General features: G+C 44.5%; 1 protein-coding gene across 3 annotated transcripts in view; it reads left to right on the forward strand.

Annotated features, from left to right (window-relative positions):
- The window catches only part of RPS4X (ribosomal protein S4 X-linked), a 501937-nt gene that overhangs the window by 412231 nt on the left and 62177 nt on the right, over positions 1-27529 (forward strand). Inside the window, exon 1 of one of the 3 annotated variants that reach the window (XM_072124253.1) lies at positions 14121-14126. The exons of the other annotated variants lie outside the window; for them this stretch is intronic. Within the exon in view, the coding sequence (XP_071980354.1) occupies positions 14125-14126 (2 nt within the window). The 5' untranslated portion in view covers positions 14121-14124. Of the gene's footprint in view, positions 1-14120; positions 14127-27529 lie in introns of those variants that run through there. 3 annotated transcript variants of the gene reach the window in all.

Consider the following 27529-nt stretch of genomic DNA (forward strand, 5'->3'; position numbering starts at 1 on the left):
CACTTTTTTGACATTTCACTCCCCATTAAGATTTCTATAAAACTTTATTAAAGAAAGATTCTTACATGGTATAAATAAAAACATCAGCTGGTCCAACATAAAATTGCAACTTACATTGCTCCATATGTTATAGTTAGAGATGAGCGAACACTAAAATGCTCGGGTACTCGTTATTCGAGACGAACTTTTCCCGATGCTCGAGTGCTCGTCTCGAATAACGAACCCCATTGAAGTCAATGGGAGACTCGAGCATTTTTCAAGGGGACCAAGGCTCTGCACAGGGAAGCTTGGCCAAACACCTGGGAACCTCAGAAAAGGATGGAAACACCACGGAAATGGACAGGAAACAGCAGGGGCAGCATGCATGGATGCCTCTGAGGCTGCTTAAACGCACCATTATGCCAAAATTATGGGCAACAGCATGGCCATGACAGAGTGACAGAATGAAGCTAGATAGTATCTAAAACATGCAATAATTGACCCTGACACTATAGGGGACGGCATGCAGAGGCAGCGGCAGCAGGCTAGAGAGTGGCATGGCGACATACCCTAAATGGACTCAGGCTTCAAACCAATGGGTGGCAGAGAGGAACCAAAGGAGGTGAGCAAGAAGTGCTCAAATAATATCGGTACATGATAAAAGTTTGCCAGTATATTTTGTGGATTACACAGCAGGGTGGCGACAAAGTTAACATGGAAGCCATGAAAACAACCCAAAATTCTGCCTGACACAGCTCGTTTGATAAGGGGACCATGTATGGAGGCAGTGAACTAGTAGTAGATTAAAGGTGCTGCAGTTAAAACTATGTTAGTTGGATCTTGGCATGGAGCTGGCGCTCCGCTGCCAGACGAGCTTTCGCCAATCCAAGCCCCTGTCTCTAGGCTACTCCCCAAACAGCACTTCTAAGAACCTTTTGTATAAGATCAAGTGTAGTAGCGTTCTTATAAGTTTAGGATATGCCGGGTGAGGGGAATGTAAACAGATGCGCAAGAAGCGCATGATGCGCATGGAGCTGGCGCTCCGCTGCCAGGCGAGCTTTCGCAAATCCAAGCCCCTGTCTCTAGGCTACTCCCCAAACAGCACTTTTGTATAAGATCAAGTGTAGTAGCGTTCTTATAAGTTTAGGATATGGCGGGTGAGGGGAATGTAAACAGATGCGCAAGAAGCGCTGAAATAATATCCCTAAATGGTAAAAGTTTGCAAGTATATTTTGTGGATTACACAGCAGGGTGGCGACAAAGTTAACAACTTTGATGTGGAATGCCCTGTAATAGCTCTTGGGCGGTGTGCCTTTTATCGCCTAGGCTCAGCAGTTTCAGCACCGCCTGCTGTCGCTTAGCGACGGCACTGCTGCTGTGCCTAGAGCTACCGACTGATGGCGCCATGCCCACGGATGGTAATTCGGAGGAGGAGGAGGTGGAGGAGGGGTGGGAGGAGGTATAGTAGGCCTTTGAGACCTGGACCGAGGTAGGCCCCGCAATTCTCTGCGTCGGCAGTATATGACCAGCCCCAGGGTCAGACTCGGTCCCAGCCTGCACCAATTTAAGTGTAGTAGCGTTCTTATAAGTTTGGGATATGGCGGGTTAGGGGAATGTAAACAGATGCGCAAGAAGCGCATGATGCGCATGGAGCTGGCGTTCCGCTGCCAGGCGAGCTTTCGCCAATCCAAGCCCCTGTCTCTAGGCTACTCCCCAAACAGCACTTCTAAGAACCTTTTGTATAAGATCAAGTGTAGTAGCGTTCTTATAAGTTTAGGATATGCCGGGTGAGGGGAATGTAAACAGATGCGCAAGAAGCGCTGAAATAATATCCCTAAATGGTAAAAGTTTGCCAGTATATTTTGTGGATAACACAGCAGGGTGGCGACAAAGTTAACAACTTTGATGTGGAATCCATGAAAACAACCCAAATTTCTGCCTGACACACCTCGTTTGATAAAGGGACGATGTATGGAGGCAGCTATATGGACGACTTTTGGAGGTAGCAATGGAGACAACGTGTGGAGGCTGCTATGGAGACAATTTAATTTGGATAGTGCCTGTATGTGGCAGTCCCAAACATTTTTCAAACCAGAGGAGCAGGTAGGTGGCCCTCCAGTAAAATGGAATAGATTGAGTGCCTGTATGTGGCAGTCCCAAAAATTCTTCAAACCAGAGGAGCAGGTAGGTGGCCCTCCAGTAAAATGGAATAGATTGAGTGCCTGTATGTGGCAGTCCCAAAAATTGTTCAAACCAGAGGAGCAGGTAGGTGGCCCTCCAGTAAAATGGAATAGATTGAGTGCCTGTATGTGGCAGTCCCAAAAATTCTTCAAACGAGAGGAGCAGGTAGGTGGCCCTCCAGTAAAATGGAATAGATTGAGTGCCTGTATGTGGCAGTCCCAAAAATTCTTCAAACCAGAGGAGCAGGTAGGTGGCCCTCCAGTAAAATGGAATAGATTGAGTGCCTGTATGTGGCAGTCCCAAAAATTGTTCAAACCAGAGGACCGGGTAGGTGGCCCTCCAGAAAAATGGAATAGATTGAGTGCCTGTATGTGGCACTCACAAAAATTGTTTCAAACAGAGGACCGGGTAGGTGGCCCTCCAGAAAAATTAAATGCATGAAGTATAGCAAGAGCCAGTGGGCCCTGTCAAAAAATAGCCATTTTCCTCTGCTTTACTGTACAAAGAGGAGGAGAAGGAGGAAAATGAGGAGGAGGAGGAGGAGGAGTGGATCAATTATTCAGGTTGAGCTTCCTTCACCTGGTGGAGATTGGAAATTCTGAGAAATCCAGCCTTTATTCATTTTAATAAGCGTCAGCCTGTCAGCGCTGTCAGTCGACAGGCGTGTACGCTTATCGGTGATGATGCCACCAGCTGCACTGAAAACCCGCTCGGACAAGACGCTAGCGGCAGGGCAGGCAAGAACCTCCAAGGCGTACAGCGCCAGTTCGTGCCACATGTCCAGCTTTGAAACCCAGTAGTTGTAGGGAGCTGTGTGATCATTTAGGACGATGGTATGGTCAGCTACGTACTCCCTCACCATCTTTCTGTAAAGATCAGCCCTACTCTGCCGAGACTGGGGACAGGTGACAGTGTCTTGCTGGGGTGACATAAAGCTGGCAAAAGCCTTGTAAAGCGTACCCTTGCCAGTGCTGGACAAGCTGCCTGCTCGCCTACTCTCCCTCGCTACTTGTCCCGCAGAACTACGCACTCTGCCGCTAGCGCTGTCAGAAGGGAAATACTGTTTCAGCTTGTGCACCAGGGCCTGCTGGTATTCATGCATTCTCACACTCCTTTCCTCTGCAGGGATGAGAGTGGCAAGATTTTGCTTGTACCGTGGGTCCAGGAGAGTGAACACCCAGTAATCGGTGCTGGAATAAATTCTTTGAACGCGAGGGTCACGGGATAGGCAGCCTAGCATGAAATCTGCCATATGCGCCAGAGTACCAACGCGTACGAATTCACTCCCCTCACTGGCCTGACTGTCCATTTCCTCCTCCTCCAACTCCTCCAACTCCTCTTCTTCTGCCCATACACGCTGAACAGTGAAGGACTCAACAATGGTCCCCTCTTGTGTCTCGCCAACATTCTCCTCCTCTTCCTCCTCATCCTCCTCCACCTCCACCTCCTCCGATATGCGCTGAGAAACAGACCTCAGGGTGCTTTGGCTATCAACAAGGGAATATTCTTCCCCCGTCTCTTGTGACGAGCGCAAAGCTTCCGACTTCATGCTGACCAGAGAGTTTTTCAACAGGCCAAGCAGCGGGATGGTGAGGCTGATGATGGCGGCATCGCCACTGACCATCTGTGTTGACTCCTCAAAGTTACTCAGCACCTGACAGATATCAGACATCCACGTCCACTCCTCATTGTAGACTTGAGGAAGCTGACTGGCCTGACTACCAGTTCTGGTGGAAGTTGACATCTGGCAGTCTACAATCGCTCTGCGCTGCTGGTAAACTCTGGATAACATGGTCAGTGTTGAATTCCACCTCGTGGGCACGTCGCACAACAGTCGGTGAGCGGGCAGTTGGAGGCGGCGCTGCGCTGCCCTGAGAGTGGCAGCATCTGGGCTGGACTTCCTGAAATGCGCACAGATGCGGCGCACCTTCGTGAGCAAATCAGACAGATTGGGGTATGTCTTGAGGAAACGCTGCACTATCAGATTTAACACATGGGCCAGGCATGGCACATGTGTCAGTCTGCCGAGTTGCAGAGCCGCCACCAGGTTACGGCCGTTGTCACACACAACCATTCCCGGCTTGAGGTTCAGCGGTGCCAGCCACAGATCAGTCTGCGCCGTGATGCCCTGTAATAGCTCTTGGGCGGTGTGCCTTTTGTCGCCTAGGCTCAGCAGTTTGAGCACCGCCTGCTGTCGCTTAGCGACGGCACTGCTGCTGTGCCTAGAGCTACCGACTGATGGCGCCGTGCCCACGGATGGTAGTTCGGAGGAGGAGGTGGAGGAGGGGTGGGAGGAGGAGGAGGCATAGTAGGCCTGAAACACCTGGACCGAGGTAGGCCCCGCAATCCTCGGCGTCGGCAGTATATGAGCAGCCCCAGGGTCAGTCTCGGTCCCAGCCTCCACCAAGTTAACCCAATGTGCCGTCAGCGATATATAGTGGCCCTGCCCGGCAGCACTCGTCCACGTGTCCGTGGTCAGGTGGACCTTGTCAGAAACGGCGTTGGTCAGGGCACGGATGATGTTGTCTGACACGTGCTGGTGCAGGGCTGGGACGGCACATCGGGAAAAGTAGTGGCGGCTGGGGACCGAATACCGAGGGGCGGCCGCCGCCATGAGGTTGCGAAAGGCCTCGGTCTCTACTAGCCTATAGGGCAGCATCTCCAGGCTAAGCAATCTGGAGATGTGCACATTAAGGGCTTGGGCGTGCGGGTGGGTTGCACTATATTTGCGTTTCCGCTCCAGCGTCTGGGGTATGGAGAGCTGAACGCTGGTGGATGCTGTGGAGGATCGTGGAGGCGACGATGGGGTTTTTGGGCCAGGGTCCTGGGCAGGGGGCTGACTAGCAGCTGACACAGGGGAAGGAGCAGTGGTGTGCACGGCCGGAGGTGAACGGGCTTGTTGCCACTGAGTGGGGTGCTTAGCATTCATATGCCTGCGCATACTGGTGGTAGTTAAGCTAGTAGTGGTGGAACCCCTGCTGAGCCTGGTTTGGCAAATGTTGCACACCACAGTCCGTCGGTCATCCGGTGTTTCCTTAAAGAACCTCCACACTTCTGAAGATCTAGCCCTCGCCGCAAGAGCCCTCACCACGGGAGCTTCACTAGTTGACAGTGGCGCTGATGCACCAGCTCTGGCCCTGCCTCTCCGTCTGGCCCCACCACTGCCTCTTCCAACCTGTTCAGGTCGAGGACTCTCCTCCGTCTCAGAAGCACTGTGTTCACCCGGCCTCTCAACCCAGCTTGGGTCTGTCACCTCATCATCCTCCGATCCCTCAGTCTGCTCCCCCCTCGGACTTCCTGCCCTGACAACAACTTCCCCACTGTCTGACAACCGTGTCTCCTCATCGTCGGACACCTCTTTACACACTTCCACTACGTCAAGAAGGTCATCATCACCCACAGACTGTGACTGGTGGAAAACCTGGGCATCGGAAAATTGCTCAGCAGCAACCGGACAAGTGGTTTGTGACTGTGGGAAGGGTCCAGAAAACAGTTCCTCAGAGTATGCCGGTTCAAATGGCAAATTTTCCTGGGAGGGGGCAGACTGGGGGGGAGGAGGCTGAGGTGCAGGAGCTGGAGGAGTGGGGATTTCGGTGACATGGGTGGACTGCGTGGAAGACTGACTGGTGGTGGACAAATTGCTCGAAGCATTGTCAGCAATCCACGACATCACCTGTTCGCACTGTTCTGGCCTCAACAGTGCTCTACCACGAGTCCCAGTAACTTCAGACATGAACCTAGGGAGTGTAGCTCTGCGGCGTTCCCCTGCTCCCTCATCAGCAGGTGGTGTCTCACCCCGCCCAGGACCACGGCCTCTGACCCCTGCAGTAGTTGGACGCCCACGTCCCCGCCCTCGTCCTCTACCCCTAGCCCTGGGGTTAAACATTTTTAAAATGAGAGTTATAACTTTTTTTTTTTTTTTACTTTTTTTTGTTTTTTTTTGTGTTTTTTTGTGTTTTTTGTTTTTTTTTGTGTTTTTTGTTTTTTTTTGAGTTTTTAGAACCAAACAATCCTATCCTATTGCTATGGCTATTTTCTAGCCAAGTATCAAAGGAAGCACACTACTATGCCAGATGAGATGACACTGAGTTAGTGCCACTGAATTTTCCCACTTCAGCCTTTGCTATGGATATGTGCGCCACTAAGCGCAGAACACAGCGGTCGCAAGTCTCACTACAAATTGCTCAGAATTGGCAAGTACATGCACTGCAGAAACTAAAGCCACCAGCAGATCAACCAGAAATCAAATATATAGAACGCTACTGTAGGCTTCAAGAAGCTGTTTGTATTCTCCTATGGCTATTTTCTAGCCAAGTATCAAAGGAAGCACACTACTATGCCAGATGAGATGACACTGAGTTAGTGCCTAATAGAAATCCAACCCCTACTGAATTTTCCCACTTCAGCCTTTGCTATGGATATGTGCGCCACTAAGCGCAGAACACAGCGGTCGCAAGTCTCACTACAAATTGCTCAGAATTGGCAAGTACATGCACTGCAGAAACTAAAGCCACCAGCAGATCAACCAGAAATCAAATATATAGAACGCTACTGTAGGCTTCAAGAAGCTGTTTGTATTCTCCTATGGCTATTTTCTAGCCAAGTATCAAAGGAAGCACACTACTATGCCAGATGAGATGACACTGAGTTATTGCCTAATAGAAATCCAACCCCTACTGAATTTTGCCACTTCAGCCTTTGCTATGGATATGTGCGCCACTAAGCGCAGAACACAGCGGTCGCAAGTCTCACTACAAATTGCTCAGAATTGGCAAGTACATGCACTGCAGAAACTAAAGCCACCAGCAGATCAACCAGAAATCAAATATATAGAACGCTACTGTAGGCTTCAAGAAGCTGTTTGTATTCTCCTATGGCTATTTTCTAGCCAAGTATCAAAGGAAGCACACTACTATGCCAGATGAGATGACACTGAGTTAGTGCCTAATAGAAATCCAACCCCTACTGAATTTTCCCACTTCAGCCTTTGCTATGGATATGTGCGCCACTAAGCGCAGAACACAGCGGTCGCAAGTCTCACTACAAATTGCTCAGAATTGGCAAGTACATGCACTGCAGAAACTAAAGCCACCAGCAGATCAACCAGAAATCAAATATATAGAACGCTACTGTAGGCTTCAAGAAGCTGTTTGTATTCTCCTATGGCTATTTTCTAGCCAAGTATCAAAGGAAGCACACTACTATGCCAGATGAGATGACACTGAGTTATTGCCTAATAGAAATCCAACCCCTACTGAATTTTCCCACTTCGGTCTTTGCTATGGATATGTGTGCCACTAAGAGCTAAACACAACGGTAGCAAGTCCCCCTGCTAATTCCTCACAAAATGGTAAAAGATGCAAATTAAAATAAAAAAAGTAGAACGTTATTGTAGCCCTAAGAAGGGCTGTTGGGTTCTTTGAGAATCACTCCTGCCTAACAGTAAGCTAATAGAACACCCTAACGCTTTCCCTGACCAGCAGCAGCTCTCTCCCTAGCGGCATCCAGAGACAGAATGATCCGAGCAGCGCGGCCAGCGGCTAGTCTATCCCAGGGTCACCTGATCTGGCCAGCCAACCACTGCTATCGACGTGTAAGGGTACCACGTCATGCTGGGTGGAGTGCAGAGTCTCCTGGCTTGTGATTGGCTCTGTTTCTGGCCGCCAAAAAGCAAAACGGCGGGAGCTGCCATTTTCTCGAGCGGGCGAAGTATTCATCCGAGTAACGAGCAGTTTCGAGTACCCTAATGCTCGACCGAGCATCAAGCTCGGACGAGCATGTTCGCTCATCTCTAGTTATAGTATAAAAAATATATTTCCAAAAGATTTACATTTTTTGAAAATGTAATCCAATATAACAAAAGCTGTAAAAATGTAATATCTCTGTGCTCTTACTGTTGTAAAGAACAGAGGGGATGTGTCATTTGTACCACAAATGAAAAGCCGTAAAAGCAAAGCAAAATGGGGAAATTTTATATTTATTTTTTCTATCCATTGTACTTCATTTGTAATTTTTATTCCAGCTTCCCAATACATTGAATGGAATATAAAATGGGGCCTCTCAGGTTCGGTGGCGAACCTATGACACGGGTGCCAGAGGTGGCACTCAGAGCCCTTTCTGTGGGCACTCAGGCCATTGACCCCAATACAGGGCTCACCAAACAGGACCAAAGTCACCAAATCTTCCTGCAGACCCAGGCAATTTAAGAGATTCTGCAATCAGCGCTATTTTAAAACAACACTTCATTGGCTGTTTGGAACTACGGTAAAAGTGAGAATGTGTTGATAGAACTGCTGTGTTTTTGGAGGTCATCCTACTGGATCCTACATTCTTACTGTACAGAGACCCTGGTGAGAAGCTACATTGATAGTCTGAATGTGCCCTTCTTCTTCCAACTGTATTAGTGTCCTCAAGGGGCCGACTTGATTGATAGATGGTGAAGAAGTTACTGTTAAAAATGCAATGTTGGCACTTTGCGGTAAATACGTGGATTTTGGTTATAGTTTGGGCCAGGGCCGATTCTAGGGTTTTTGCTGCCTGAGGCGAAAATTAAAATGCTGCCCCCCCCCCCCCCCGGCTGCCCCAACACCGTAATGCTGACAACATTACTTAAAATTAGTAATTGGCCCTCTGTGACATCACACGTGGTACCACTAGCCGGTCAGTGACACAGACAATAGTGGCATCTAGTACCTCACAGGTGACGATCTGCTCCATCAGTAAGACGACATCATTACATCTTCTCCCACCCAGGACTGTTGAATTTGCTGGCAGATGTCTTCAGCTCCTGGCACCACATCTCTGCACTGCACCAATAATATACCAGTCACTTACAGTATATATTCATCGAAATAATATTGTTCCTAAATCATATACTGTACACCTCTCATGACACAATGAACCACTGTACCCCCCCAACACCACACACAGAGTGGATATAGAATTCCTTCTTCATTTATTTAAAAATGTATAATAAAAGCTCCTCTCCCCCAATTAAATTAAATACAGCTCCTATGGTTTAATTAAAATCTGACATCTATATCCAGATTCTCCCACATTTAACTATATACAGATTTACCGCCCCAAATTTTTATTTAAATCATGCCCCCACTCACTTAAATTACATACAGTACCCCATATAAACCACCCTCCCTTTTAAATACAGCCCCCTCCTATATTTATATAAGATACAGCCCCCTACCATATAATGATTCACCCACAAGTTATATTATATACAGCCCACCTTGATTATATAATATGTAGTTAAAATATGGTTAAAAGCCACCCCCAGGTTATATAATATACAGCCCCCTTATTATAAAATAAGCAGCTCCTCTATTCTATTATATACAATCGCCTTGAATAATATGTAGCACCTTATATATACAGTCCCCCTCTTCTTATATACACGGTCCCCCTCTTCTTATATACACAGTCCCCCTCTTCTTATATACACAGTCCCCCTCTTCTTATATACACAGTCCCCCTCTTCTTATATATACAGTCCCCCTCTTCTTATATACACGGTCCCCCTCTTCTTATATACACAATCCCCCTCTTATATATACAGTCCCCCTCTTCTTATATACACAGTTCCCCTCTTCTTATATACACAGTCCCCCTCTTCTTATATACACAGTCCCCCTCTTCTTATATACACAGTCCCCCTCTTATATATACAGTCCCCCTCTTCTTATATACACAGTCCCCCTCTTCTTATATACACAGTCCCCCTCTTCTTATATACACAGTCCCCCTCTTCTTATATACACAGTCCCCCTCTTCTTATATACACAGTCCCCCTCTTCTTATATACACAGTCCCCCTCTTATATATACAGTCCCCCTCTTCTTATATACACAGTCCCCCTCTTCTTATATACACAGTCCCCCTCTTCTTATATACACAGTCCCCCTCTTCTTATATACACAGTCCCCCTCTTATATATACAGTCCCCCTCTTCTCATATATACAGTCCCCCTCTTCTTATATACACAATCCCCCTTTTATATATACAGTCCCCCTCTTCTTATATACACAATCCCCCTCTTCTTATATACACAGTCCTCCTTTTATATATACAGTCCCCCTCTTCTTATATATACACAACCCCCCTCTTATATATACACAACCCCCCTCTTATATATACAGTCCCCCTCTTCTTATATATACAGTCCCCCTCTTCTTATATATACAGTCCCCCTCTTCTTATATACACAGTCCCCCTTTTCTATATACAATCCCCCTCTTCTCATATATACAGTCCCCCTCTTCTCATATATACAGTCCCCCTCTTCTTATATACACAATCCCCCTCTTATATATACAGTCCCCCTCTTCTTATATATACACAATCCCCCTCTTATATATACAGTCCCCCTCTTCTTATATACACAATCCCCCTCTTATATATACAGTCCCCCTCTTCTTATATACACAGTCCCCCTTTTATATATACAGTCCCCCTCTTCTATATACAGTCCCCCTCTTATATATACAATCCCCCTCTTCTCATATATACAGTCCCCCTTTTCTAATATAAACAGACCCCCGGTTTCTATTATATACATTATAAAAAATAATAAAGCAATCAACTCACCTCGACTCCTGTCACAATCCCGGCGGCGCTCGCGTCCTTTTCCCGGGTCTTCGGCTGCCGTGTGCTCTGTGAGGGGACGCAGGCAGCGTGACATCATCGCACGCTGCCTGAGTCCTCCAGAGCAACAGAGCGGCACGGACAGAAGGATCTGTGCCGGCGCCGCTCTGTACATCATTCGCGTCTGTCTCTTAAAGAGACAGGCGCGATTGATTTTTCATGTGGGCGATTCGGGCGGCAATTGCCACCCGAATCGCCCACAATATGGCCCACAATTTCGCCGCCTTTATTAAGGGCTCGGCATCCGCCGCCTGAGGCGAGATTTTCATCTCGCCTCATGGCAGATGCGGCCCTGGTTTGGGCACTCGGTCTCTAAAAGGTTCGCCATCACTGCCCTATGGCAACCAATCAGAGCTCGTTTTTCATTTTTCCCACCGAGGTTTATAAAATTAAAGCTGAGCTCTGATTGGTTTCCCTGGGTAAGTAGAACATTTTTTTAAAATACATTTTATTAGTTTTTTATTACATAACTGTAATACATTGTAACATGAATAAGATGAAAAAGAACATACATTTCTAGGAAACATTATCACTCCGGTTTTTACAAGACACCGTATTGTTTTCAGAGATATGAACATCAAACATTTAAGAGATGATTCCCTGGGGGGAGACGACCCTGTTAATTGTGGTTAGACCCGCTACTGTCAGGAGGGTGTCTTCCTTGTGAAATCTTTCAACTCATAGTTTTGGGTACTAAAACAGTTTTAACTCTACTGATAAATTTCCCCCAGAGATTCTCACTACTGTCATTTACTACTTGAGAGAGCTTACAGTCACCCCCCTACAACTATGTGCAATGGTGCTCACCCCTGAGTCCATAGGAGATGACCGACCGCAGCACAAATTTGGGGCAGGAATAGGAGCTGCTCTATTATTTTGGACCACACCATGAACGTGCACAACAAACAGTCTATGTGAATTAGCCGCCTTTTGTGCAAAAGGAAAAGTTAGAGCCACATACTCCACCAGATTTACCCAGCTCGATACAACTGACTCCCATACCCTACTGAAGTCAATTGCTGAGAGCTATGTGCCTAATATATAATAACATTTTACAAAGCTGCCATTGGCGGATTAAACCGCTCATATCCGGACAACAAAAGAATTATAAAACGTCACTTTTATTAATTCAAATAAAATGTATAAGCGCTCAGTGCTCAGGGGAATGTGTATTAAAAGCACAGTGTGACATGTGCCTCGAGTTATATTTGCTGCACTATATGTGATGTGCAACAGTACCTAGATTAGGGGCACTAGACAGAGTGTATCTACATACAAGTGAGGGTCAAGGTTAGGTAGCCCCACTTAGATACTAGGGCTATGAATCAGATATGTCGCAAGATTGTAGGAATAATCATGTGCCCTGAAGCGTATATAGTTCGAAAATATTTAGGGCGACTATATTAGACAAGGGATAGAGTATATAGGTAACAGGTATAGGGTTAAATCACCGCCCTTAGACTATAGGACTGTGGGCGATGCAAGAATCATCTCATATGGCCTGTTGATCATATAGAATTATGACCAGGCTGTAACCCAGGCTGAAATAGCAACTGCCCAGATTGGAACCACTGTGCCAATTGCGCTCACTATAGCAAAGGTGTACAAAAATAATAGTGGAGATTTGTATAATATTGAATGCACAGTATCGAACGGCCAACACACTGGGGCAGATTTACTTACCCGGTCCATTTGCGATCCAACGGCGCGTTTTGTGTGGAGGATTCGGGTCTTCCGGCGATTCACTAAAGCAGTTCCTCCGACATCCACCAGGTGTCGTTGCTGCGCTGAACTTCATCGGAATGCACTGACGTACACCAAGCCCGGCCGGGTGCAGGTAAGCGCGTGTCCAGCGACACTTTTTTTTGTAAAAATGCGGCAGTTTCTCCGAATCAGACGGGTTTTCGTTTGGCCACGCCCCCCGATTTCCGTCGCGTGCATGCCGGCGCCAATGCGCCACAATCTGATTGCATGCGCCAAAAACCCAGTGCAATTCAGGGAAAATCAGCGCAAAACGGAAAAATTCGGGTAAATCGCCGTAAAAACGTGATTCGGGCCCTTAGTAAATGACCCCCACTATATTCAACATATGACCATAACAAAGAGCAAGCCAGTGTGTATAGGCTGAAGAATAGATCATTTTATTTCAAGACATATAATAGACACAAAAAAGATGCCACGCATCAAAACATTTAAAAAATGTAAAAATACACATCAACAAGAACATGTGGATTGGAGCCAGTCACAAAGATCGCCAAATGACCACAAGTCGGCAAATGGTAAAGACAATCCCCTCACACCAGGTAAGCATTAGTGAGCTATGACAGTGGTACGATACACTCCAGGAAAACTCATACATAGTCTATCAGACAAAAGAACTCAGAAAGTTGTGAATCAGTGAACTCCCAGTCAGCAATGTAAACAAATTATGAAATATACATACAAATCAAGGGAGTCCCCCTATGTTAGAACCAGGACCAAATCCATATGATCGGAGCTACTCAGTTTTGGGTACATAGTGGGAGGAATAGCCCAATCCTAGCAATGCCACAACATCTAGCCACCATACTAGTATAACTTGTATTCTACGGGCCACCGCTCGTTTTTGATTCATTTTAACCCTTTGATGTGTAGCTTTTGCAGCCATACTTAGTATCAAGGCTGCATTGTCCACTACATTACTTCATTCCCTTGATGAGTGCGTCACACGACGTATGAAACGCGTAGGGATTACATATTAGGGACTAACAGGGTCTGTAAGGGACAGTACTGGGACCGTCCTTGTTAGGGCGGGAGCAATATTGCGGGGTCAGGATACAAAGCGATCGTAGGGCTTAATAGGTCCTGTACCTCCGGACCAGTACCACTCGACCAGGAGACGGCGCATCGAAGACTGGTGAGATCCACCCTATTATTCCTTACTGTCCGGATTAATGTTGGTCTGTGGTTTTGAGATGACGCACCGTGTCATATGCTATACAGGAAAGCACTAAGGCATGGTGAGGTATTACTGGGGACCGTGTCAGACAAGACTTATTGGAGGTCTGAACAAGCTCCCTTTCTGATGTGTTTTTGCTGACTAGATGGTTGATGTGCATACTATTGTGCTTCACTGTGAACTTATTTTATCAGTAATTATTAAAATTTACATTTTACTTATGGTACTGGTACATTCTGCTGGATTTCTTACCGATTTAAGGATGTATTTTTCTTGACTTGAAAAGTGAGTTAGCCAACTAGCAACCTTTTTCTGTCTTGTTCGGATTTAGACTTGTGGCTGGTGGCACCCCACACGTTATGTCGCAGCCATGTGACTTCCTCAGGGGTCAGTACCTCTTAGCCTGTGGAGCCTACCTTTAAAGTCCCTAGGTGATCACCTGCCTCCAATCTGTAGCACCCACTAGATGAGAGTCACCTGTAAGAGTGAAGCTCCAGCATGTCGGTCTGTAGCTGCATGAGCTCTTGCGATACTAATCAAAACTCGCGCATGCGCAGTAGAGTACAGCACTCGTACGTAGGGTGATAGTATGGTCCATTCAAATAACTGTGTTATGCGCATGCGTTCTATGAAAACACAAATCGCCGAGTACAAAGGACTAAGTAAATGAGGTACATTATGCGCTTGCGCCTTTAAAGAATGGCAATGGCAGCTTTGTAAAAATTGGTGAAAAGTACCCTGAGAAAATAATATATAATAATGTCTGCGCCTCTTCATATATTAGGCCTATAATAGAAAAGTGACGGCCTTGATAAATTCTGGTTTGTCTTATGGGGATGACACAAGTATATGCCCCCATTTTACAAACAGTTGTATCATTTTTCTGATGTCCATGTGATATCTAAAGAAACTGAAGAGGCCAAGCGGATTAACACGTTAAACAATTAACAGATTAGGAGAGCAAACAAGTTCAGTTACTTGTGTGGGTGTGTGCATCTCGCTTGACTTAACTTATTTTATCTGGAACATGAAAATGAATTGTGCTTCAGGTGCCTCAGTGGCTCTAATAAAGATAGGGTGTGAATGTAATATTCAAAGACCCAGCCTTGTTTCTGTCAGGCCCGGCACGCGTGATCACTTCATTGTTAGTGTAGGCTGTTCACAAACAGAAGTAGGCTTAATCTCTCAAAAAACATAGACATGTTTTGTTTTTGTTTTTTTGAAATAGTTTTTTAGGAAACCAGAAAACTACTGGTAAGTGTATAATCTTCCTCTATAAGGGTACACCGTGCGGGCATACCGCCATGTGCTGGAGGAAGTGACCCCTCCTCCCTCCATAGAAAACAGCTGCGTGCGGCCGCACACTCGCAAAAAGATAGAACATGCTATCCATTGGACAAAACGCCCAAACAAACCAAAAAACGTGTTAGGAGAGGAAGGAGAAAACGCAACACGGCGGTACCCAAAGAGGTCTCAGAAAGCGCAGAAGAACAAGTACGCGTCTTCAACTTATCTCATATATTGTCTTTGATGCAGAGTAATCCTTGCTCTGCAAAGGTCTAAGCTTTGCACCTCCCCATCACTTTGACCTATACAAAACTATTTTGGACATTAATCGTTACATCAGAACATTGACAGTAAAAAAAAAAACATTTCATAAACATTGACCAATCAGGCCATAATATGGACGATCCTAAAGATTATACTGATGTAAATGATAGATCCACTAATCTTGACTTTCCTTCCATTCAGGATGTTATTGTATTTGATCATTTGTCTGAACTATCTAATTCTAGTCAGGAAGAACATAACCTCTTGGTAACTTATGCTGAACATTTTGCCATTACCAACCCATACTTTTATCCTGTCAATTCCGAGCCACCTATTTTAGTTCCAGGAGGTTATCCAATCCGAACTGATAGATTTCCATGCACATATTGATCATACTTTCACTTGCAATTTTTCATCCAGTGAAAAATCTGCCATTACATCTCTTAGGTCCATATATACATAATTGACCACTGTTATGGAGATTGGGTGATGTGCTAACAGAGTCACCTCCTGGAACTGGAGTTATGTCAGAAGGATGTGACACAGAGTCAGCGCCAGCACTGGGCATACCCAGGTAAGTGCCAGGGCCCAGAGCTGCTGAGGGGCTGCCATAAGACTGTACATAAGGAATACATGGGGTTAAAGTGGGCTGTATCTAATGAATCCATAGGGGTGAGGGGGCTTTATATAAAATAACCATGAGGGGGCTGTATGTAGAATTACCATGAGGGGGCTGTTTGCTATGATAAACTAGGGAATATTTTAGGAAACAGGATCCTGTTATAGTTTTGGAATTTTTAATGCCATGTGAGTTTAGTGGAAAGGGGCCTACTGAGGCTCTGTCACCCAGGGGCCTACTGAAACCTGGAGCCATCCCTGATGTGACTGATCACATGCTTCTTACATCATTCAAGGTCATCATGTTGCCTAGGATGGGGGAGAGCACTGGGACAAAGAAAGAAGAAGAGGTGTGGTGGTGGGGTTCTGTGACTAGAAGTGCCCACTGTGTTTCTTGTGTGTGTATAGCAAAACTGTGTGTGTCTGTGTATAGTAGTGTCCAGTGTGTGTGTAGTAGAGCTGTGTATGTGTTTCTGTATACAGCAATGCCCAGTGTGTTCCTTATGTGTGTATAGCATAACTGTGTGTGTTTCTGTGTATGGCAGTACCCAGCCAGTGTGTTTGTGTGTGCATAGCAGAGCTTAGTGCATGTAGCAGGGATCAGTGTGTATAGCAGTGGACAGTGTGTTCCTATGTGTGTGTATAGCACTGATGAGTGTGTTGCTATTTCTATCCGTGTTTGTGTGTAGCAGAGCTGTGTGTGTGAATGAATGGATGTAGCAGTGCTGTGTGTGAATAAACAAATGGATGTAGCAGGGTTGTGTATGTAAATGTATGGATGTTGCAGTGCTGTATGAGTGAATAAATGTATGTAGAAGAGTTCTGAGTGTAAGTGTATGGATGTTGCTGTGCTGTTATGTGACCAACAAGGATATTTTAATTGATACAAAATATATTTTTCCTTTTTTGGAAGACTAAATCTGGGGTCTTATAGTAAGAAGCATCTTATAGTTTGAAAAATATGGTATATATATATATATATATATATATATATATATATATATACACTCACCGGCCACTTTATTAGGTACACCATGCTAGTAACGGGTTGGACCGCCTTTTGCCTTCAGAACTGCCTCAATTCTTCGTGGCATAGATTCAACAAGGTGCTGGAAGCATTCCTCAGAGATTTTGGTCCATATTGACATGATGGCATCACACAGTTGCCGCAGATTTGTCGGCTGCACATCCATGATGCGAATCTCCCGTTCCTCCACATCCCAAAGATGCTCTATTGGATTGAGATCTGGTGACTGTGGAGGCCATTTAAGTCCAGTGAACTCATTGTCATGTTCAAGAAACCAGTCTGAGATGATTCCAGCTTTATGACATGGCGCTTTATCCTGCTGAAAGTAGCCATCAGATGTTGGGTACATTGTGGTCATAGAGGGATGGACATGGTCAGCAACAATACTCAGGTAGGCTGTGGCATTGCAACGATGCTCAATTGGTACCAAGGGGCCCAAAGAGTGCCAAGAAAATATTCCCCACACCATGACACCACCACCACCAGCCTGAACCGTTGATACAAGGCAGGATGGATCCATGCTTTCATGTTGTTGACGCCAAATTCTGACCCTACCATCCGAATGTCGCAGCAGAAATCGAGACTCATCAGACCAGGCAACGTTTTTCCAATCTTCTACTGTCCAATTTCGATGAGCTTGTGCAAATTGTAGCCTCAGTTTCCTGTTCTTAGCTGAAAGGAGTGGCACCCGGTGTGGTCTTTTGCTGCTGTAGCCCATCTGCCTCAAAGTTCGAGGTACTGTGCATTCAGAGATGCTCTTCTGCCTACCTTGGTTGTAACGGGTGGCGATTTGAGTCACTGTTGCCTTTCTATCAGCTCGAACCAGTCTGCCCATTCTCCTCTGACCTCTGTCATCAACAAGGCATTTCTGCCCACAGAACTGCCGCTCACTGGATGTTTTTTCTTTTCGGACCATTCTCTGTAAACCCTAGAGATGGTTGTGCGTGAAAATCCCAGTAGATCAGCAGTTTCTGAAATACTCAGACCAGCCCTTCTGGCACCAACAACCATGCCACGTTCAAAGGCACTCAAATCACCTTTCTTCCCCGTACTGATGCTCGGTTTGAACTGCAGGAGATTGTCTTGACCATGTCTACATGCCTAAATGCGCTGAGTTGCCGCCATGTGATTGGCTGATTAGAAATTAAGTGTTAACGAGCAGTTGGACAGGTGTACCTAATAAAGTGGCCGGTGAGTGTATATATATATATATATATATATATATATATATATATATATATATTTGAATGAACAATCTTGTAGGATTGGGACTGTGTATGTAATGCAGCCTATCTGTAGTCTTCAATGAATCAGACACATGTACATGTTACCAATTACATAATGCATTGCAGTACAGCGACTGCTTCCCACTAGTGATAACAGACAGAAAGAACAACTGAATCAGCCATACCAAGGCCATGTTTACACCAAGATAAAGGACAGACTGTTCTCCTCCTGTATGATATAGCCACAATAAAATGCGGAGAATCCAAACTTATTAAGTTTTAAGAAAAGTTTTTTAAGGAAAATAATGATCCCAACAAACCAATTTTTCAGTATTTGGAAAGTGTGTTTATTATGTTAATAATAATAATAATAATAATAATAATAAATCTTTATTTATATAGTACCAATATATTCAGCAGTGCTGTAAAGATCCTGCAGTACATACACAACCAAAATAATACATAATACAATAGAATAATAATAATAATAATAATAATAATAATAATACATAGAATAAGGCTCCTCTCACAAGAACATATGCTACACCCGTGCTAGAACCCAGTATATAGCCGGCTGGAGAAGAGGAGGGGGGGAGCACTCTTATGTGAGTGTGGGTGGCCCAAAAATTTGATATTGAGGGGCCCCAAACTTCCTAGTGTATATATATCTGTATAGCTCAGATCTGTTTATGAAATGTGGATTTTCTTACATATCATATTATAATGTAAAAAGGGAAGTTAATCTTTCACAAACATAGAGCAGATTTCGATAAAATAGCATTAAAAAATCAGCCACAAACAGTATTAGAGTTGTACAAAAGCAAAGGGGTTTGGTAAAAAGTGAACAGTTCATGTGATTTATTTTACAGGGAAACAGGTCAGTTTTAATATAAAAAAGGGAATGCTAACAAGGATTGCTAGGATGCAACCGTGGCCAGGATGAGAGGTAGACAAGGGAAGACACCCACCTAAGGTGTATAACTAATAGGAAGAGAACCATAGAACATGACACAAGTGGTGGCTTGACTCGGCTGAACTGACCACGCCCTCTTGACTCGCTAAAAGTTCTGTCTACGCGCCAGGTAAGTTCTGGCTACGCACCAGGGATGTGAGGGACACAATTGTCGGAGAAAATATGGTTTGCCCATAATAACAAACTTTGTTACCCCAAAGGGAAATTGACATATCAACAACTGCACATACATATCAAAAAGGATTATACGTGACAATAATTTGCTCATATTAAAACAACACAAAAATACATCAAATCTCTCTAAAAAAAAAAAAGCTAACATAAAAATATTACCTTATATCACTATGGTCCCATTTCCTACATTGTATTAGTATCAGAATAAAATGTGAACTAAAACCACTTTGCTGAGCCTGAGTTAAACCATGCAGCCTTTCCAATCTTTTTACGCAAGATCTCCAATATTTTGTATTTCATCCCAGCGCAATACCCACTGTTGCAGCCGATTTTCTTAACATTAGTTAATTGGGATGTATGGGAACCTGTCAAAATATCTTCATGCTTAATGAATAAAAAGAACACTATTTTTCACAATCCAAGAGGAGAGCTGTGGCGCTTTCTATATGATAAGGTATATGGAGGGTCTCAGTTATGAGGAAAGATTAAAACAACTAGATTTATTTAGTCTCAAAAAGAGCCGACTATGAGGGGAAATTATTAATTTATATAAATATATGAATGGTCCATACAAAAAATATGGTGGTAAGTTGTTCCAGGTTAAATCAAATCAAAAGACAAGGAGGTCCTGTCCCGGTCTGAGGTAAACAAGGTTTAATCACCAGAGGCAACAGGGCTTCTTTACTATGAGAACTGTCAATCTGTGGAATAGCCTGCCTGAGGTGCTGGTCACAGCAGGGACAGCAGAGAGCTTCAAGAAGGGTCTAGATGCATTTTTACATCTAAATAACTTTGAAGATTATGTTATATAGAATTGTTTCCCCTAAATCCCTTCCTCATCCAGACCCCTCCCTTCCTTGGTTGAACTTCCTTGGTCATTAATGGCACATTCTCAGATTGGGTTGATGTTACCAGTGTAGTGCCACAGGGGTCAGTATTGGGGCCACTTCTTTTTAATATTTTTATTAATGACCTTGTAGTGGGTTTACACAGTCAAGTTTCAATATTTGCAGATGATACTAAGCTGTGTAAAGTAATAAATACTGAGCTCGATAGTTTCGCATTACAGAGGAATTTGTGGAAACTTGAGGAGTGGGCAGAGAAATGGTTGATGAGGTTTAATGTAGATAAATGTAAAGTTATGCACTTGGGCCATGGAAACAAAAAGTATAATTATGTTCTAAACAGTCAATTACTTAGTAAAACTGGAGCTGAAAAGGACTTGGGGGTATTGGTGGATGGTAAACTTAATTTTAGTGACCAGAGACAGGCGGCTGCTGCTAAAGCAAATAAAATTATGGGATGTATCAAGAGAGGAATAAATTCTCATGATAAAGACATAGTTTTGCCCTTATACAAATCCCTGGGGAATGGGGGGATTAGAATGCACTAACAGATTAAAAAATGTGGGATTATTCAGTTTAGAAAAAAGACGACTGAGGGGAGACCTCATTACAATGTACAAATACCTGAACGGACAGTACAAGGATCTCTCCAAAGATCTTTTTATACCTAGGCCTGTGACCAGGACAAGGGGGCATCCTCTACGCCTAGAGGAGAGGCGATTCTACCATCACCATAGACAAAGGTTCTTTACTATAAGAGCAGTGAGACTATGGAACTCTCTGCCGCAGGAGGTTGTTATGGTGGACTCTATGTACATGTTCAAGAGAGGCCTGGATGCCTTTCTGGAGAGCAAAAATATCACGGGTTATGGGGATAAAACATTTATTTAATTCTTAAAGGTTGGACTTGATGGACTTGTGTCTTTTTCCAGCCTTATATACTATGATACTATGAACTTGATGGACATTTGTCTTTTTTCAACTGTATAAACTATGTAACTGTATCTATAAAGGGCCTCTGATAACACCATCACACAGGTCAGTCAACCAAGCTAAAAAGTATCTATACCCGTGATGATATCAGGACTTTGTGATCATGGACATCATTGCAGGTCATTTAGCCACCAGTGAATTACATATACTTGGAGGAGGTGTGGGCTGTGTAAAGGAGAAATACAAGAGGTGTGGGATGGAAAAGAAGTTATTGAGGCAGACTGATTAAAGAGAGGTATAGGCTGTTAAAGACAGGGCACATAGGAGTGCAGGCTGGTTAACATAGGAGATATAGGGTGTCTGGTTTAGAAAAAGAGGGACATGGAAGGAGCAGGGCAAAGAAAGGGATATGTCAAGGTGCACAGGAAGGGTCAAGGGCTATAAAATAGAAGGGTCATAAAGGAGGTGCATGCTGCAAAAAAGGTGGGTTGCAGACTGGAGAAATAAGCAGACATGGGAGTGCAGTCTGAAAGGGCTAGGCTGAGTAATAAGGGAGATGTGCAGTACATTCTATGGCTCCTTTCATACTACCATGTGGTTGACGGTCCATAGCCCAGACGATGGCAGCCCACTAGGTGCTGAATGGAAGGGGCCAATGTGGGAAGGAGGACAGGGGGCGCATGCTATGAAAAAGAGGTGGACAAAGAGTGTGAAAAGGGTGGACATGGAGGTGTTAGAAGGAATCAAGAGGGACTTTATTGTTTGTTTTATAATTCTTTATTTTAGCAACAGGTATACAGACATGAATCAGGAAAGGGAATGCAGTCCTCAATGCATACAAAAATTATGGGGGTCATTTACTAAGGGCCCGAATCGCGTTTTTACGGCGGGTTACCCGAATTTTTCCATTTTGCGCCGATTTTCCCTGAATTGCCCCGTGTTTTTGGCGCACGCAATCGGATTGTGGCGCATTGACGCCGGCGTGTACGCGACGGAAATCGGGTGCGTGCCCGTACAAAAAACCAACGGATTTGGAAAAACCGCTGCATCTAAAAAAAAAAGTGTTGCTTGACACACGCTTACCTGCACCCGGCCTGGCTTGGTGAACTTCAGTGCACTCTGATGGAATTCAGCGCAGCAGCGACACCTGGTGTACATCAGGCGCACTACCGGAAGACCCGAATCCTCCACTGAGAACGCTCCGCTGGATCGCGAATGGACCGTAAGTAAATCTGCCCCAAAGTATAAAAATGTACAATATATCAAATTGTAAAGATGATCTGACAGAAATAACATACATAATGATGAAAAATAAAATGGGAGTGATCTGGTGTTCTGTCTACACCTCAGTAACTTTTTGCTATAAGAAAAGAAAAATTCTAAGACTATGGTGAGTAGCCCCCAGAAGGGGGTGCTAGAGGACCTTTATTCTTTATTTTAGCAGCTTCAGCTCCCTCTTTCTGTACTGCATGCCCATTAACCCTTTACGTGCGAAGACCAGGGGCTTTGCTAGGGTCGTAAAAGATCTGGGGAACAGGCCTCAATGCATATATACCAAATTCTCAATAGAGTACACTTCTGCACACTCCCTTCTTACATGTGCCTGCACCAAGAACAACTATCCTAATCATATACTGCTAAAAAGAGAGGACTAAAAGTATGTATGTGAATTAGTGCTACCCACTGATAAACAAATATGAATTAACCCCTTGCCCAGACAGTTTCGATGTCAATATAAGATATGTTACAATGTGCCATTCACAAAAAATGTACTTTGGCTAAACCACCCTTTAGCACTAAAATTTGACTTTTATTAGTGAGGATTAAAACCAAGTGTACTTATACCATGGAAAGTGACATTTTCACACCATCAGTTGAGAATGGAGGCTAATCAATCAGATATGTATATTGGTATTTAGACAATTTTTGTCGCTTGATAGTTTTGGATTATTCCTGGAGATATAGCAGCGCTGATATATTAGCGTCATACACAGGCTGATGTTTTCAGTCAGTGACATTGCCAACATCCAGTACCTTACAGGTGATGATCTGCTCTATCAGGGACTTTAATATTTCTTCTCCCGCTTGTAGTTCATCTGCTGCAAGATTCACCAGCAGCACATTTCTCACACTGCAGCCATAAAAATACCACAGTCACCTACATTATAATGTCTCCTGGATAACATTGCTACTAAATAATATACACCCCTCACAACCGGCCACACTGTCTCCCACAATTAAAAAAACAGAGTGTGGCCCTAAAATTTATTTATAATATATACTAGATAAATTACCTGATAATGCCTCCACCAAATTGATTGTTAGTAATAATGCCCTACACATTTCCATGTACACATGAGTCCATTTAATGATATACCCTATCCTGGTATTATTCATTTACATGCAACAACCTTATATACGGTGCAACCCTGACTAATTTGTATACTATGGATATTATCTACAGCCCCTCTCAAATTCATTTACATACAGACCCATTAGACCTCTAATTTATTAATGTGTAAACCGCTTGCATGTAACTGCCTCAATATAGAAAGGCCCCACTCTTTTAAGTAGTATATAGCCTGCCAGCCCCTCTAGTATACAGCCAGCCAGTCCCCAGCAGTACATACAGCCAGCCAGCCCTCACTAGTATATACAGCCAGCCCTCACTAGTATATACAGCCAGCGAGCCCTCACAAATACATACAACCAGCCAGTTCCCTGTGGTATATAGCCCCCAGCCCCTTGTAGTATATAGCCTGCCAGACCCCTGTAGTATATAGCCTGCCATCCCCCTGTAGTATATAGCCTTCCATCCCCCTGTAGTATATAGCCTGCCAGCCCTTGTAGAATATAGCCGCCAGACCCCTGTAGTATATAGCCACCAGCCTCCTGTAGAATATAGCCAGCCAGTCCCCTGTAGAATATAGCCATCAGCCCCCTGTAGTATATAGCTTGCCAGCCCCCTGTAGTATATAGCCTGCTGACCCCCAGTAGCATATAGCTTGCCAGCCCCCTGTAGTATATAGCCACCAGCCCCCTGTAGAATATAGCCGCCAGTTTCCTGTAGTATATAGCTTGCCAGCCCCCTGTAGTATATAGCCTGCCGACCCCCTGTAGCATATAGCTTGCCAGACCCCTGTAGTATATAGCCTTCCATCCCCCTGCAGTATATAGCCTGCCAGCCCTTGTAGAATATAGCCGCCAGACCCCTGTAGTATATAGCCGCCAGTTCCCTGTAGTATATAGCCATCAGCCCCCTGTAGTATATAGCCACCAGCCCCCTGTAGAATATAGCTGCCAGTTCCCTGTAGTATATAGCCACAGCCCCCTGTAGTATATAGCCTGCCGACCCCCTGTATATTGCTTGCCAGCCCCCTGTAGTATATAGCCACCAGCCCCCTGTAGAATATAGCCGCCAGTCCCCTGTAGTATATAGCCCGCCAGCCCCCTGTAGTATATAGCCAGCCCCATATAGAATATAGCCGCCAGCCTCCTGTAGTATATAGCCATCAGCCACCTGTAGTATATAGCCACCAGCCACCTGTAGAATATAGCCGCCAGTCCCCTGTAGTATATAGACTGCCAGCCACTGTAGAATATAACCGCTAGGCCCCTGTAGTATATAGCCGCCAGCCTCCTGTAGTATATAGCCACCAGCCTCCTGTCGAATATAGCCAGCCATTCCCCTGTAGAATATAGCCAACCAGTCCCCTGTAGTATATAGCCACCAACCCCCTGTAGTATAAAGCCTGCCAGTCCCCTGTAGTATATAGCCACCAGCCCCCCGTAGTATATAGCCAGCCAGCCCCCTGTAGAATATAGCAGCCCATCCCCAGTAGTAAATAGCCACCAGCCCCTATAGAATATAGCTGCCAGGCCCCTGTAGTATATAGTCTGCCAGCCCCCTGTAGTATATAGCCACCAGCCCCCTGCAGAATATTGCCAACCAGTCCCCTGTAGTATTTAGCCACCAACTTCCTGTAAAATATAGCTAGCCAGCCCCCTGTGGAATATAGCAGCCAGCCCTCAGTAGTAAATAGCCAGCAGCCCCCTGTAGACTATAGCCTGCCGGCCCCCTGTAGTATATAGCCCGCCAGCCCCCTGTAGTATATAGACTGCTAGCCCCTGCAGTATATAGCCTGCCAGCTCCCTGTAACATATAGCCACCAGTCCCCTGTAGAATATAGCCAGCCCCCTGTAGGATATAGCCAGCCAGCTCCCTGTAGAATATAGCCACCAGTCCCTGTAGTATATAGCCTGCCGGCCCCCTGTAGTATATAGCCATCAATCCCCTGTAGAATAAATCCACCAGTCCCCTGAAGAATATAGCCTGCCAGTCCCCTGTAATATATAGCCTGCCAGCCCCCTATAGTATATAGCCATCAGTCCCCTGTAGTATATAGCCTGCCAGCCCCCTGTAGTATATAGCCGCCAGTCCCTTGTAGTATATAGCCACCAGTCCCCTGTAGAATTTAGCCATTGGTGCCCTGCACAATATAGCCTGCCAGCCACCTGTAGAAAATAGCCGCCAGCCCCCTTTAGAATAAAGCCTGCCAGCCCCCTGTAGTATATAGCCAACAGCCCATAGCCAATAGAAAACTGCTTTCATTACTGTCTGTGTTATAACGAGCCGTGCACCTGTCTGATCATGGTCAGATTTCTGTCCACTGGTAATAAACATAGACGAATTCCATAGAAGGACAGCAAGCAGAGATCTAGAAAAGGAATTGATACAGAAAGGATATTGGAAAACTGTATAACTTTGTATCATAAAACCAATAAAAAAATTTTTTGCTGAAATGGAAATACTCCTTTAAGATACCCTACATAATTTAATTGCCCAACTCAACCCTCATCATTTTAGTTCATTCACATCAATTTAATGCATCTAATTAAAAAATGTGTGCTGAATTAAAAGGGTCAAATAGCGCCCGCGGGCTTTGAACCCCGAAGGGTTTGCAGAAGTACAAATTTCTGGTTTGTTGTAGAAGTAACCGCTGAGCTGTAGGCTGACCCGGCACAGCTTCCTGGTTTCTGTATATACAAGCTTGTACAGACACGTCACCAGAGGGTGGAGCTGTGACCTCATCTGCAGGACTGCAGCACAACAGAGAAACTGTTCTCATGAGAAGTCACTGGAAACCATACGCAGACTCACTTCACAGGGCAATATGCATCTACAGATCAGAGGTTATTCACATGTAGATAAACCATCCAGCTCACGCACTATCCTGTAGGTGTAAGGCCAGGCACACAGGTGTGGTGGTAAGTAACATGCAGGAAAGATGCCCCCTATGGCTGCTATGAATGAATGCATATTAGTATCTATTAGTATTGGTAACTGCAAATATTTCCTCTTGAGGAACTAAAAAAAATGTAATTTTTTAAAAAAAGTCAGTTCGTAAAAAAAACTCACTGTATGGTACACTCTAGAATAAATTTGCATATTTAAGAAAAATGTTATTTTTTTTCTTCCAACCCCAGTAAAAAAAAATATTAAATGATAAACAATAATTCCAATGTATACAAAAGTAGTACAAATCGCCCTGCTAAAAATAATCTTCCATGTGGGTACATTAATCAAATAAAGTGAGTACTTAGAAAATATCAACATTAAATATGGCTGGGATATATAAAATTTGGCTGGGATTACAATTATAAAGTATATGGTTCCGACTTACATACAAATTCAACTTCAGAACAAACCTACAGAACCTATCTTCTTTATTATTATTAAATTGTCTTGTCGAACACAAGATAATTTGTTGAATAATTTTTTGTCGGTTTTCCATGAAGAAACTCACTTAATGTATATATTAGGTTAAGGTGTGAAAAAAACGAAATAAAGGTAAAAGGCCAGGTAGCGCCCATGGGAACCAAACCCCAGAGGGCGCGTTTACGATGCGTTTTGTAAACGGAAACGTTTACAGTGATGTAATTAGGCAAATCACCTCTCCTCAGCTGTTGTATATGCGTTTCAAACGCAATGAAAACGCAGGTCAAAACGCAACGTGTGAACGCGCCCAGAGGGTTTCAGAAAGAATTTTCTGCAGGTAATATGTGAAGTAACCATTGAGCTATAGGCTGACCCATTAACTCTCTCCTTTGTAAGTATAAATCAGGTTATGTAGTCAAGAAAACAAAATAAAGAGAAAGCCCTGACAGCTCCCACAGGTGTTGGACCCCTGATGATTTTTGATGAACTTTCTGCAGAAAATCCATGAAATAAACATTGAGGATAACCCAAGCTGTGAGCTACAGACTAACCTGAGATCTATGCACCCTGTAAGTATATTAATAACAAAATCCAGCTTAGTGTCCAAGATAATTTGTTGAATAATTTTCTATAGGTAATCCATAAAAAACCCCTGAGCTACAGGTTCTGCCATCCTCTAACCACTTTATGTATATATTGGGTTAAACAA

Source organism: Engystomops pustulosus, chromosome 9 (assembly GCF_040894005.1).
Source record: "Engystomops pustulosus chromosome 9, aEngPut4.maternal, whole genome shotgun sequence".
Lineage (NCBI taxonomy): Eukaryota > Metazoa > Chordata > Amphibia > Anura > Leptodactylidae > Engystomops > Engystomops pustulosus.